Raw genomic sequence first — 12,923 nt, 5'->3', positions numbered from 1 at the left:
ACTTTAGGATTTATGGATCAGTCCAATATATCATCTTAAATATAACTGACATATATTCATCAATGATTTAATTTTCAGTAAATCAAAAGGTGGTAAATTCATGCATCAGTGTTACTAAAGTGAAGAATGATAATTATTCAAATCAGACCAGTGTTCACAATTCCTTTTACCCATTTTTAAAATTGATTTTCACTTAGCTATATAGTGGATTATACCATATTGTTTTAGGCTATTATAAAATGGACTCAGGATTATTTCAGAAAAATCCATTTTAAGACAAATATACCTAGACTTGGCTATAGTGGGATAAACCATTCTATTCTGAAATGGACATACCTGCTGATACCATTAAAAAAATGGACCGGACTATATCAGGATGTCCATGTCATGACTTTACCTAGTTTTAAATGGGTTTTACACTAGTAATTTTGTGGCCCTTTATAGCTTGTTGTTCAGTGTGAGCCAAGGCTCTGTGTTGAAGGCTGTATATTGACCTATAATGGTTTACTTTTATATATTGTTATTTGAATGGAGAGTTTTCTCATTGGCACTAACACCACATCTTCCTATATCTAGTCTGACATTATTGCCTGGGTTCCAGCTCACAACTGGACAGTTACCCAGAGATGTGAAGCATGGATAATTTGAAACAGGATCCCAGTCTTGAATATGTTGAGTTATCCTTTCCCAATAAAATGATAGACTAATTTGTATTCTATTCTATTATAAACAATGCCAATCACTTTTCTTTACTAGATATGAATAAGCTGGCTTATGGTAGAAATTTTATAGGAAAAAAACTTGAAGTTGTGAGAAAAAATGTCCCAAATTCAAAAAAAAATTACTTCTTATTCTTGGTTTATACTGAATACTTTAATATATTTACTTTAAAGAGGAGAGGCAAAACACAATGTATATGGCCATCTATGAAATTGTCTTGAAGTGCAAGTTGCTGATTCTGTCGAACTTAAAAATTAAAATTATTGTAACTTAATTGCAATTTTGAAGTAAAAATAATCAAGTTAAAGAATAAAGATGACTTCCATAATTTAAAAGCCCCTCCCTTAAAAACCTTAACACAATGGTTCTTTAGAAGTCAGTGTTTATACCTGATTGGAATACACAACTTTTACATTTTGTATGTATTTATAGTTCAGTTATATTCCTGATCACATAACTACATTCATCTTGATCAATGACCAAGAAAATTATTCACTGGTGAACACACTTCAAGATATATAGATTAGTCCAATATCATCTTACACATGAAAAATGAAATTTACTCATCAGGGATTTAATGTTCAGTAAATCAAAATTTGAATCTTCATGTTTCAGTGGTACTGAGTGAAGGATGATTATTATTCAAATCTTTATTCATCTTAGGAACAATGTTCACAATCCCTATTCACCTATGTTTAAAATGGACTTGGCTATAGTGGAATTAACCATTCTGAATTGACATACCTGCTGATACCATTTAAAAAATAGACCAGCCTATATCAGGAATAATCCATTTCATGACAAATTTACCTGTTTTAAATGAGCTAGTCTGTTTTTAATGTCTGGGTTCCTAGTTCAATACTGGATGATGTGAAGCAAGGATAATTTGACAAATGATCCCTACCTTCGATATGATTATTTTTTTCTTTTTCTCCAATAAAATGATACTCTGTGTATCAAATTCTATTATAAAGTGCTATTCACTTTCCTTTACTCAATAAGATTGATTAATTGATAGGTGTGTAATGCCACTTTCAATACTATTGCATTATGAAATGACCTGGTGGTCAGTTTTATATGGCTGTGGAAGCCTGAGTGCCCTGAGAGAAGTACCAACCTGAATTGGAAAATTTTCAGTCCAACTCCAAGTCAATTAAGATTGGTGTCAAGTTCACTTGCAGGGTGTGGGATTACAACCCACAACCTCATTGTTGACAGGCTAATATGGTAGAAACAAATAATAATCAATACCAAACAGTGCATGGAGGTTTAGTTTGATTAGTGATATAATCACATCAAAACTAAAATTATGAATTATTATTGCTATGCAAAGCACAAGTACAGTATGTAGGAGTAAGAATACAGACTTGTTTGTGGGTTGAATTCCGAATAACTAATGTTTTGTGGTATATAGAGAAGCATTGTGATCTTTCATATCTTATAACTACCCATAGACAAGGTGATGCCCCCACACTCCACTCTAAAGAATCTGTATTATAACAAAGTCAATGTGATACTTTCTTTGATATACTATTGTATCTAGGAGACACAAATGGTGCCCCCACAGATGCAAAGTTTTATTTTAAAATACACAAAGTTGGGCATGGGAGCACATAGGTTAACGGTTCACTGTAGCAACTACAACAAGCAGAACAGGTCATCAATAGTAATATGTGCATTTGTTTATATAAGTATATACATGTATAACATCGGACCTGACCTTATTTTCTTTCCAAAGTCTTCAGTTTTTTTATTCTTTTAGATCTCAATGTCTGTATCTCAGAAATATTGTCATGTTTTATAGAATGGATGCATGGTAGTTAAATTCCGTTGGCAAATAATCAGGACATGATCATGATAGTTTGATTTGAATATGCACTCTGCTTTTTACAAGACTGACATACTTAGTATCAGTCTATAGGAAGCCTTTTGAAATGCCAACCTACCCAGAAACATTATTCTAAAATAGTCATACTTTTGATCTGAGTTAACTATTTGAAACATCATTCCAGTCAGCTAAGAGGTATTTTTGAAAAATTTATTCTGTTTTGTCTCTATGTTTGTGTATGTTTTGCTTTGTTTGAATGTAATATATTGTACCTTGTTTTGTGGAGAGGGCTTACATAGGCTACGCCTGTTGCCCAATCCAATTTAATTTATTTGAATAAAATATTGTTTAAACTAAAACATTATTCTTACTGAAGGCTGACCAATCTTTGTTCTTACTCCTAAATACTTTGTGCTAAGTGAAGATGCAGCCAATACCAATTTTCAGTCCTTGGTTTGACCCAGGAGGGTTTGAATCGGCACTCGAGGCCAGCACTACTAAAGGTGGTTTTATATTTACTATGTATTTTTTTTGCTGAGACTACTTAAAAGCTTAACCATAACCATAATATAAAGCTCAACATGGATTTGTCTGCTATGGTGTGTTCAGAAAAAAGGCACTATTTTTATGCCTCCTTATGCACCAGCAACTAAAAGTTGAGTGTGTATTGTTTTACCCCTGTTCGTCCCATTTTGGGTACATAGTTATTCTCATAACTCCTCCTACAGTTTGAATCCTATGATGTTTTCCATTTGAAGTCTGTTTGTACATTATATTGAAGGTTTGCATGTGGTCATGTTTTTGATTTTTATTAATTTTTGCTCTTTAAGGAGATAGTTGAACTTTCTTTCTTTTTTTGTACATAAATAAGGCCGTTTGTTTTCTCATTTGAATTGTTTTACATCGTCATTTCGGGGCCTTTTATAGCTGACTATGTGGTATGAGCTTTGTTCATTGTTGAAGGCCATACAGTGACCTATAGTTGTTAATTTCTGTGTCATTTTGGTCTCTTGTGGAGAGTTGTCTCATTGGCAATCATACCACATCTTCTTTTTTTATATTTGTCATTTTTTTGGAGTACACCCGTATTTACTTGCATAAGAGGAATCGTACATTTAAATGACTGCAAAACCATTTCAACTGACTGAATCAAAACAATTTTAAAAAACATTAATGACTCACATTCATATGTTTTTGAGAAATAAAATTAATTCTGAAATTACTTAAAAGTTTTAATTCATACTTTTATTCATAAACAAGTTTTATTTAACAATAATTCATCAATGCTCTTAAATATATAAATATATGAATGTTAACAGGCAAATATAATATAATCATAATAATTATTACTTCAAAAGTGTGAGACACAAAAAATGAAAAAATATTTCAAATGATAGAGCACTTAGTTTTGCTCCCCAACTACAGTAAAAGTAAAGATTATAGATTTTGTTGTCTTACCACTTTTGGAGGCTCCTTTTATGTTTTGGATAGAGACCAGAAGGTAAAATCCTTCATCACCAGCAAAAGTACAAAATAATAATAATCATTATCAAATAATGATAAAAAAAAACATTTGACTTTCTAAATTTCTATTTACATTGTAAACTTTTATTTGTTTACCCCTAAAACTTGAAATGTCATCCTATATCATACAATTACATTCAAACGATTCAATCTTCTGTTTATTGGCATAGCAAATTGTGTTCATATTTCAGTCCTATAAACAATAACAAGCTTTAATAGTATGAAGGACAAATATGTTTGTTTTGATCTGGTGATGTTTCAATTGACAAATAGTGGTTTTCATTTCTTCTCTAGTACAGATATGCTAATAAAAAGTAAGGGTTAGCATTCTTCAAATACATTAGATAGGTCATAGGAAACTGAAATACAGATTTTTTTTTTAAATTTAACCTAAACAAGCATGTCAAGATGAAACACACAAATTCACACTCAAATACTATGATAAAAGCTTTCATACCAAATAAACAAAATCCTGAAGTTCTATACAATAACTACATAACATGATCAATAATATAAATACAGCACTTTATGCAATTATGAATCACAAAATAATTATACTCATGTTACATTAAAAGACATGATCAAATTTAATTAGATATAAGAAGATGCGGTATGAGTGCCAATGATACAACTCTCCATCCATGCCACAATTTATAAAATAAAACAAAAACATTTTCTAATCTATATAAAAAACAAGAAATGATAGAATAGAAGATTTCATCTTCTAAAATCTTTGATCTTGACATTATGGTGTTCTTTTGAGTTGAACATAGTAAAAAATGTACAAAAGCAGAGTGATCTTTTTTAAAGATCTTAAAATTTTAAGATTTTGTACCAGTATTCAGTCTAGTTAGAATTTGCCATTCTATGAAATCATTGCACTATGATTGACAGTAGAAATATTGGGGAACTTCACTAAGAATTCAAACATTATACATCAAAATTATGCCATATAATCAAATAACAGTAAGAATGAACTGGTTGTTTTGTCTATTCAACAATGCATATAACCAGGAAAATAAATTTGTTATAATGCAACAGCCAAAATTCTTATTTTCAGTCATCAAAATCGTATGAGAAAACTTTTGATAAAAATCTTATATTCTTATAAAAGGATAGCTTTACCCATATGATGATATTTAATTTACTAGAACACACCCGTGATATCGCAGGTCCGTGACTGAATTAAAGTATATAACTATGCGTAAGCCTTATTTTAGTATTGGTATTGTCATCTGATAAAGTCGTGCCGATTATAAGATACACAGTTTTCTCTGCTTTCAAATCTTTCTGTTTGAACCCATCAACCTGGAACTCTTCAATTATTGGAAATATTCAGGTCCTGGAATTGAGTATTTTTTAATCAACAGCATTGTCCAAAGAAAGTTGAATTCTTTGATTCGCTGTTTTACGTCATGCCCGCTAACAAATTGAAAACTGTACCTATACGCCTTATTTTAAGTCCAATTTTTTAGTATTTGTATTGTTATCTTAGAAAGTCTGACTAATTAAAAAACTACAATAGGGAACAATTTGACAATGATTGAATTTAGTTGTGTCGACCCTGTGATTATGACCCTTGTATATATAGCAAAATATAGGGGAAAAAAAAGCAAAATCAAATACACCATTTGGTGGTGCGCCTGTCAGATGTGGAACGTACAGATAAGGTAATAGGTAACAGGTGAATATACTATTGGTATCGGTATCGGATTCGACCCGGAACTTGTTAATTATTGGCAATATTAATTATGTGGAAAACAAAAGGGTCTGGAGTGGTGTAATTTTTAATCTACACTATTGTCCTATATTAGCTATATATAAAGTTGAATTCTTTGATTTGTCGTTTTTACCCGATGCCGGCTGATAAATTGGACCACGTTATTTTAGCATTATAGATATCATAAACTATAAATATAAAATCTAAATACAGTACTAGAAGATTTAAAATACAAATTTTGAAAATATTCATCAGTCCAAATAATAGAAATTTTATCTACAATTCTGGTGATTACTTTTTTGTAATGGAACATAAAACAATATCCAAAAGATTTATTGATTGGTGTTGAATGCCAATTCAAAAACTATTGGGCTATGAGGTAGCCTTCAATTTCTATTGGTGGAGAAAGCCAGAGTTCCCAGAGAGAATCACATCCTTCTGCAAGAAAACAGACAATCCTGCTCAATTCAGATTGGAATCGAACACACCTGTCATGTGCGGGAATATAAATTCCAATCTCTGTTGACAGGATAGTGATACAGTATTTAGACTACTCCAACCACTTGGCCAACATAGCCCTCCCCTTTCCAAAAGAGCACAATTTTGCATTATATTACACAATTACATGTGACAAGATATATATTAACAATGATTACTGTCAATTTTTTTAAGCGTTTTTATCAATATATATTTACACTTAACACTATAAATTATAAATCATCCAGTGGCAAATATTACTGGCATGTTAAGGACATAAACAACTTTACACCATTTAAAAGATTTGCATCAATACAATATTATCATACAGTTTCGGCTACTTCATACAGCAACTGAAACACATCCTATTGTCTAATTCTAAATATAGTAACAAAGCACAATTATGTACATTGTGTTTATTTTATGCCAAACCTCTAAATTTCATAAGGGGCTCATTTAGGACCAGAAATGATTTTAAATGTTGTGTCACTATTTTAATGGCTATTAATGTAGCCATTTTTAGCAGCAGTATAATATCAATATAAGATCAATGCTAAAAAAAACTTTAATATTTATTATATGAATGAAACTGTTTAAAGGCTTAGTGAACTCAGTTTCAAAAAATGTTGGTCTTTTTCTGACATCACCTAATATTGTGTATTTAAAAGCTTTAGACAATATATATATCATGACTTTATTGTGACAATATTTTAAAAAAAATCACCAGAATGGACACCATCCTATGTAACACTGACATAAATTTACATGAGACGTAGCTTGTTTTATTAAAAGTTCCACTTGAGTGGACACATCAATTGATTCTTCGGTGGGAAAGTCCTTTCCTGTCAGTTTATCCCTAACTCTTTGTACAATCTGCACAGCCTTCTTGTTTAAAACTTCTGATGTGGAGTTGTCTCCACCTGGTGCATTTCCTGTTGCAACTGGTACCGACTTCTTTGCTGTTCCTGCTTGTCCAATGTCTACAGTTTCAAGAATATCTGCCTGTTCCTGACTTCCACTGTAGGAACCAGACCTATTGGCCTTTGGTTTTGTTTTAGTTGTTGCTGAAATTTAAAAAAGAAACAATATCGGAAGGACTTGACTAGCTTGTGTTTTCATTATCGTAGATTTCCAACAGATTGAAAAAATATTAAAACTTATTCATGGTTTTACAATTCAATGCTCTCTTTCTATGAATAACTGTACAATGATAATAAACTAAGAATATTGGTACCTTTTAAAACATTTAAACCTGCTGCATTTATTTGCACCTGTCTTAAGTCAGGAACCTGATTTTCAGTAGTTGTCGTTTGTTGATGTCGGGTTCATAAGTGTTTTTTTTTGTTTTTTATATAGATTAGACCTTTGGTTTTCACGTTTGAATGGTATTACACTAGTCATTTTTTGGGGCCTTATTTTATAGCTTACTGTTTGGTGTGAGCCAAAGCTCTGTGTTGAAGATCGTTCTTTGACCTATAATGGTTTACTTATTCATATTGTGACTTGGATGGAGTTGTCTCATCTTATATCTAAATCTTGTTAAACCGTTGATTCATCATTTTTTGTTGGCTGCCAATTTTTATAGGTTGAGCATAAATTTTATACTGTGGATTCAGTACAAATTTTCTTTGCTTCATGTGTAAAGGTAAACCCCAAATTTTGCCAGGACAGAATATACAAATTTTATTTAGACTTATCAAGACCAAAAAAAACCTCAAATTTCCACATAGAAAAAATTATCTTCAATCACAATAAAAAGTAAACCATAGTAGTACAAAAGTATATAAAATCTAAACATCAATCACTTACTGTCCATAAGTCTCCAGTTCAATAAAGGATCATAAACAAAAGCTTCTAAAACAGCCATCAGACTGTCTTTGTGTTCTCTGAGCACCGCCATCACACTCTCACATGTTATACGGTAATTGCCATCAATTCCAGTCACCTAGAAAAGTATCAAGAGAAACAACTACAATATCTTTAAAGCTGTCCAAAATTTCAAGGAGTTATTTTTTTCTTAGAATAAAAACAACTTTTAAGTGATGTTTTGATTGAAATCTACATGTATATCATTTTACTATTTAACTTAAATGTAAGCCTTACATAAAAACCGTTAAAAAAATAACTTAAATACGCTCAATTTATTAATTACTGACTGAACATGTACCGTTAAACAAATTACTAAGGAGACCTTTTGAAAACATATGTAAGACAATTTTTAATATTTTTCTTTCTAGCCAAAATCTAGGTTTCAATTGATATCTTAAAGTGTGTCTTTCTAAGTTGAAAGGTTACACTATTGTTTCAGGTAAGGGTAAAGGTTTGGCACCTATTAAAACATTTAAAACAGCTGCATTTGTTTGCATTTTTCCTAAGTCAGGAGCTTGTTGTTCAGTGGTTGTCATTTGTTGATGTGGTTCTTAAGTGTTTCTTGTTTTTATATAGATTAGACCATTGGTTTTCCTGTTTGAATGGTTTGACACTATTCATTATCGGGGCTCTATAGCTTGTTATTGGGTGTTAACTAAGTCTCCATGTTGAAGGGTGTACTTTGACCTATAATGGTTTAATTTTACAAATTGTGACTTGGATGGAGAGTTGTCTCATTGGCACTCATACAACATTATCTTATATCTATTAAGATAAATAGGTATATCAGTAAGTATTTAACTATGATGTGAAAAAATCATCAGGGTGTTATTGGCCAAAATGTATAAAATTCTATCTAACCACATCATTTTCAGCGAAACAACAGCATCTTAAAGTATGTTTTAACAGATTGCTCATACAAAAAAATCGCGAACTTTTAAATAATTTACCTCCATGGCACTTATTAACATTCTAGTAAGTCTGAATGGGATCTTTTCTGGAAACTTCTCTCTCACCATTGCAACCTCAAAACAATCTCCAAAATCAATATGGATGATTTTACCACTCATTCTGTCCAACATCAAGTTAGATGGATGTCTGCAAAAAAAGATGGAAATGTATCCATTGAGAACATGATCATTTATAAAAATTGTAAAAAAGTAAACAGAAATGTCAGTGAGGTAGAAATCTACAATACAAAGTGGACAAAATATCACCATAAAGGCATCAATTCAGTGGTTTGCGTTTGTTTATGTGTTACATATTTGTTTTTCGTTCATTTTTTGTACATCAATTAGGTCGTTAGTTTTCTCGTTTGAATTGTTTTACATTGTCTTTTTGGGGCCATGTATAGCTAACTATACGGTATGGGCTTTGCTCATTGTTGAAGGCTGTACAGTGACCAATGGTTGTTAATTTCTGTGTCATTTGGTCTCTTGTGGAGAGTTGTCTCATGGGCAGTCATACCACATCTTCTTTTTATATCATTATGTTTTATAATAAGATAAAAAAATGTCCATAAATTATTACAGCAGAATGCAATGTAATATCTTTGGTCAGATTGCTTGATAGCTGAACCATGAAGTCATTATTAGTTTATGTAAACTACCCTCCTGTAAGAGAGACAAGTCCGACAGATAACCAATCTATCTGTCTGTAGGACTACTTCGAAAGGAGGGATATATACCTAACCTAACAATGACTTCACAGTTCAGCTGACAAGCAAGCTAACCAAAGATTCTGCATTTACCCACTCACTCAATGCATTCTGCAGTAAGTTCTGTATCATCATCCTTCAAATTAAGACAAACCAAAATATCTAATAATATAGAAATTTCCATAACATCTGACTAGGTTATAATGCAAAATTGACGCATTTCAACAAATCTCCTCTGAGGAATTAATTTTCATAAATCTTTGAAAATTGTTTATCTGTTTGAATGCTGGAAACATTCTCCTTGGTACTGAGTAGGTTTTAATGTTCCATAAAGCTTTTTTTCTAATTCAAAAACAAGAACAGGTAGCGGCATCCATTTTTATGACATTTTTGTGTCCGTTTGATTTCCATGGCTTGTCATGATAATTTCATATACAAAGTAGTAGCTTTCATAAAAAGCTGCAGTAGTAGCTTTCATTAAAAAGCTGCAATATTTTTTGTCTTAGGTCATACATTACAGCTGTGATTTGAGATTTATCTGCCGTAAGATATTATTCATTGTTGATCTTATTTCTTGGTTTGCTATATATTGCTATTTGAGATATCATAGTGTGATTTGAGAATTGTATTACCACCAATCAGTGAAATGGCAAGAATTTAGGCCAAGAATATTGAAATGTCAGAAACTGAATCACTTGGGGATATAGTGGCGAACCCCAAAGCTGAAGACACTTTAACAGAGGACAACTCGGAAATGACTATTCAACAATTGTACCAAGAATTTTAAGCAGATAGAAAATCTAATGCTCAAAGAACAGCTTAGATTGACCGCAATATAAAACAGAGCAAAGCGTGAATTGATATAATACTTTTTGGTCTCATAGCGATGTAAGCTGAACAAAAAGAGGCAATGAATGTTAATAATGAACAGATGGGAGCAATATATCAGCAACTTCAACAGTCTGAACACAGGCTAGACCACAAGGCTAGTGGTGAGCGCTTGGTGGAATTGACGGTCAGACCATGAGAAATTCAATGCTGTGGTAAGACGGATGGACGACCTGACAGCAACTGAGGAGGGAGACACAGTTCAATTTTAAAGTGCATTTAAAAACAGGGTACTTTCCAAAAAAAGATATCTGTTGTAAATGAATTAGTGGAGAAGAGAAATAAAGAATTAAAAATTCCTGCAATGGATACATCATCTAAGCCAAAATTTGACCTTAGCCAGTACAACGCAAGTACACCAATAGTACATAACAAACTCTCTGCCTTGGGTCTCTTCCCAATTAGTTATCAGGCTATCAAGCGCACCAACTCTGTTGAATGCAAATTTGGTGTCTTCACCAAAAGGTTGAAGTACTATGTAAGGGCCCTTTGTCAAGATTCTCCAATGCTGGCTGCAGTGCCTACTACCAGTATCATCCCTGTCGAATCAATGACAAATCCTCCTCCCACACTTATTACTCCAATTATGACAAGATCATCAGCTCCTGGAGCTCAAACAGGCTTGCCACAACAGCAAGCTGACTCCACTGAACGATCCAGAAAAGGGCAAAGGAAATGAGAGTGGCATCAGCTATTCTCCGGACTCCTCTGTGGAGAGAGAATATACACAAAGGTAAGAAAATTCTGCTGCAAGGAACATGAGCTGACGCCCACAGCTCCCAAAGATGCAAATATTCAAAAGAAGGGGATTAATGACTTGGAAGGCGTTCAGATACCAATTGAACGGACTGCCAGTAGAGGACAATGGGAAAACAGGGCACAAGTGTGTAGTCTCTTGGATTGCCTGGCTGATGTTGCCTAGGAGTACTTTCGCAAAGTAAACATAGATAATGATTCCAATGCCTTAAGAAAAGCATAGAAGCAGCGCTTCAGGAAGAAAGACACTCAGACCAGATTGGAACCAAATCATTCCTCCGACGATGAAATGACAATAATTATGTAAGGCATAAGATAGAGAGGAACACCGAAACGATAAACAAGGCGTTTAAACAATCGAAAACCTCAATATCCAGCCTGATGGCGATATATGCTCAAAAAGTGCCAATTATGCCAATCAGCATTCGGCAAGTCTTCTTTGCTGATGGCGCAGTATCACCGACCGATAAAGGGAATATGAGCAGTTCTTTGGAAAATAAGGTGGGTAACCTCACTTAAATTGTCACATACTAGCTGCTTTCAACTGATCAGCTTAACCGGGGATTGGCCGATCAATATAATAACCTTGGGTCTTCTGATCGATGTAATCGTGGAAGATTACCAGATTAATGGAAGATCAGCTGATAAATATACACTTGGAAGATCCCCATAGCAGTATAATCGCGGTAGATCGCCAGATAGAAATATATTCAAGTGTAATGCCTATCGACCAGCAACGCCCCCACCAAGCCAGAGATGATAAAGTCCCTTAGAACAACCGTAGGCATCTCCATAGACAAACTCCAGAAATATCAGTTATTGCCGGCAAAGGTCAACTTCAACAGGATACAGAGCAAATCAAAGCAAGTCTAATTGCCATGAAACATAATCTCATTACAAAACTGAGGCCCACGTCCTCGTCCGATATTGTCATCAAGACTAACCATTAGAAAAAGCCTGACAAATACTGTATTTGTTTTTTTGATATATTAAAGGAGCGCATTCCATACTTTTAGTACAGTGTACGAGAAACTCGACATATACAACTCTGTATTTGGTTTTTGAATGCCTTTTAAAATTAGAGTCGAAATTGCTAATTTGCATTATTCGATTCGCATTAGAAATGCATTTTCGTTTATTAGAATAATTTAATTAGCTTTTGCTTCCGGTTCGTATTCGATTCGAATAAATGTGCATGTGAACGAGGCATTATTAAAAAAGTATTTGGACACCTCAAAATTGAAGATCGTGAAAACTAGACTTTATTCAATTCAAATGCATTTGTACATGTATAAATACAACATTAATGGTCCAAATGTTCAACATACACGTTTATATATTGTAAATTGTTTTTGTAACATGTTTGTCTATATTGATCAATCTGGTGAGTTAAGCCGTTCTCAGCTGTTGTTTATAGTTTGTTCTCATGTTGCACTGTTATACCTATGGCCAAGGATAGGGGAGGGTTTAGTGCTCATAAACAG

At 33.0% G+C, this 12,923-nt stretch overlaps 2 protein-coding genes across 2 annotated transcripts in view; one reads left to right on the top strand and one right to left on the bottom strand.

Moving 5' to 3' along the window:
• LOC143057270 (lim and transglutaminase domain protein ltd-1-like) overlaps positions 1-12,923 on the top strand; it is a 299,753-nt gene that overhangs the window by 231,331 nt on the left and 55,499 nt on the right. The gene's annotated exons all lie outside the window — the stretch shown is intronic.
• On the bottom strand, positions 6,491-9,225 carry LOC143056380 (serine/threonine-protein kinase mTOR-like). The gene is made up of 3 exons (XM_076229471.1): positions 9,089-9,225; positions 8,079-8,214; positions 6,491-7,333 (listed from the first exon to the last, which is right to left on the bottom strand). The coding sequence occupies exons 1-3, from the start codon at positions 9,218-9,220 to the stop codon at positions 6,990-6,992; spliced, it is 612 nt and encodes a 203-aa protein (XP_076085586.1). The 5' UTR covers positions 9,221-9,225; the 3' UTR covers positions 6,491-6,989.

Source organism: Mytilus galloprovincialis, chromosome 13 (genome assembly GCF_965363235.1).
Source record: "Mytilus galloprovincialis chromosome 13, xbMytGall1.hap1.1, whole genome shotgun sequence".
Classification (NCBI taxonomy): Eukaryota; Metazoa; Mollusca; class Bivalvia; order Mytilida; family Mytilidae; genus Mytilus; species Mytilus galloprovincialis.
Note: the sequence above shows the minus strand (reverse complement) of the source record. Positions and strands in the feature narration are given on the sequence as shown.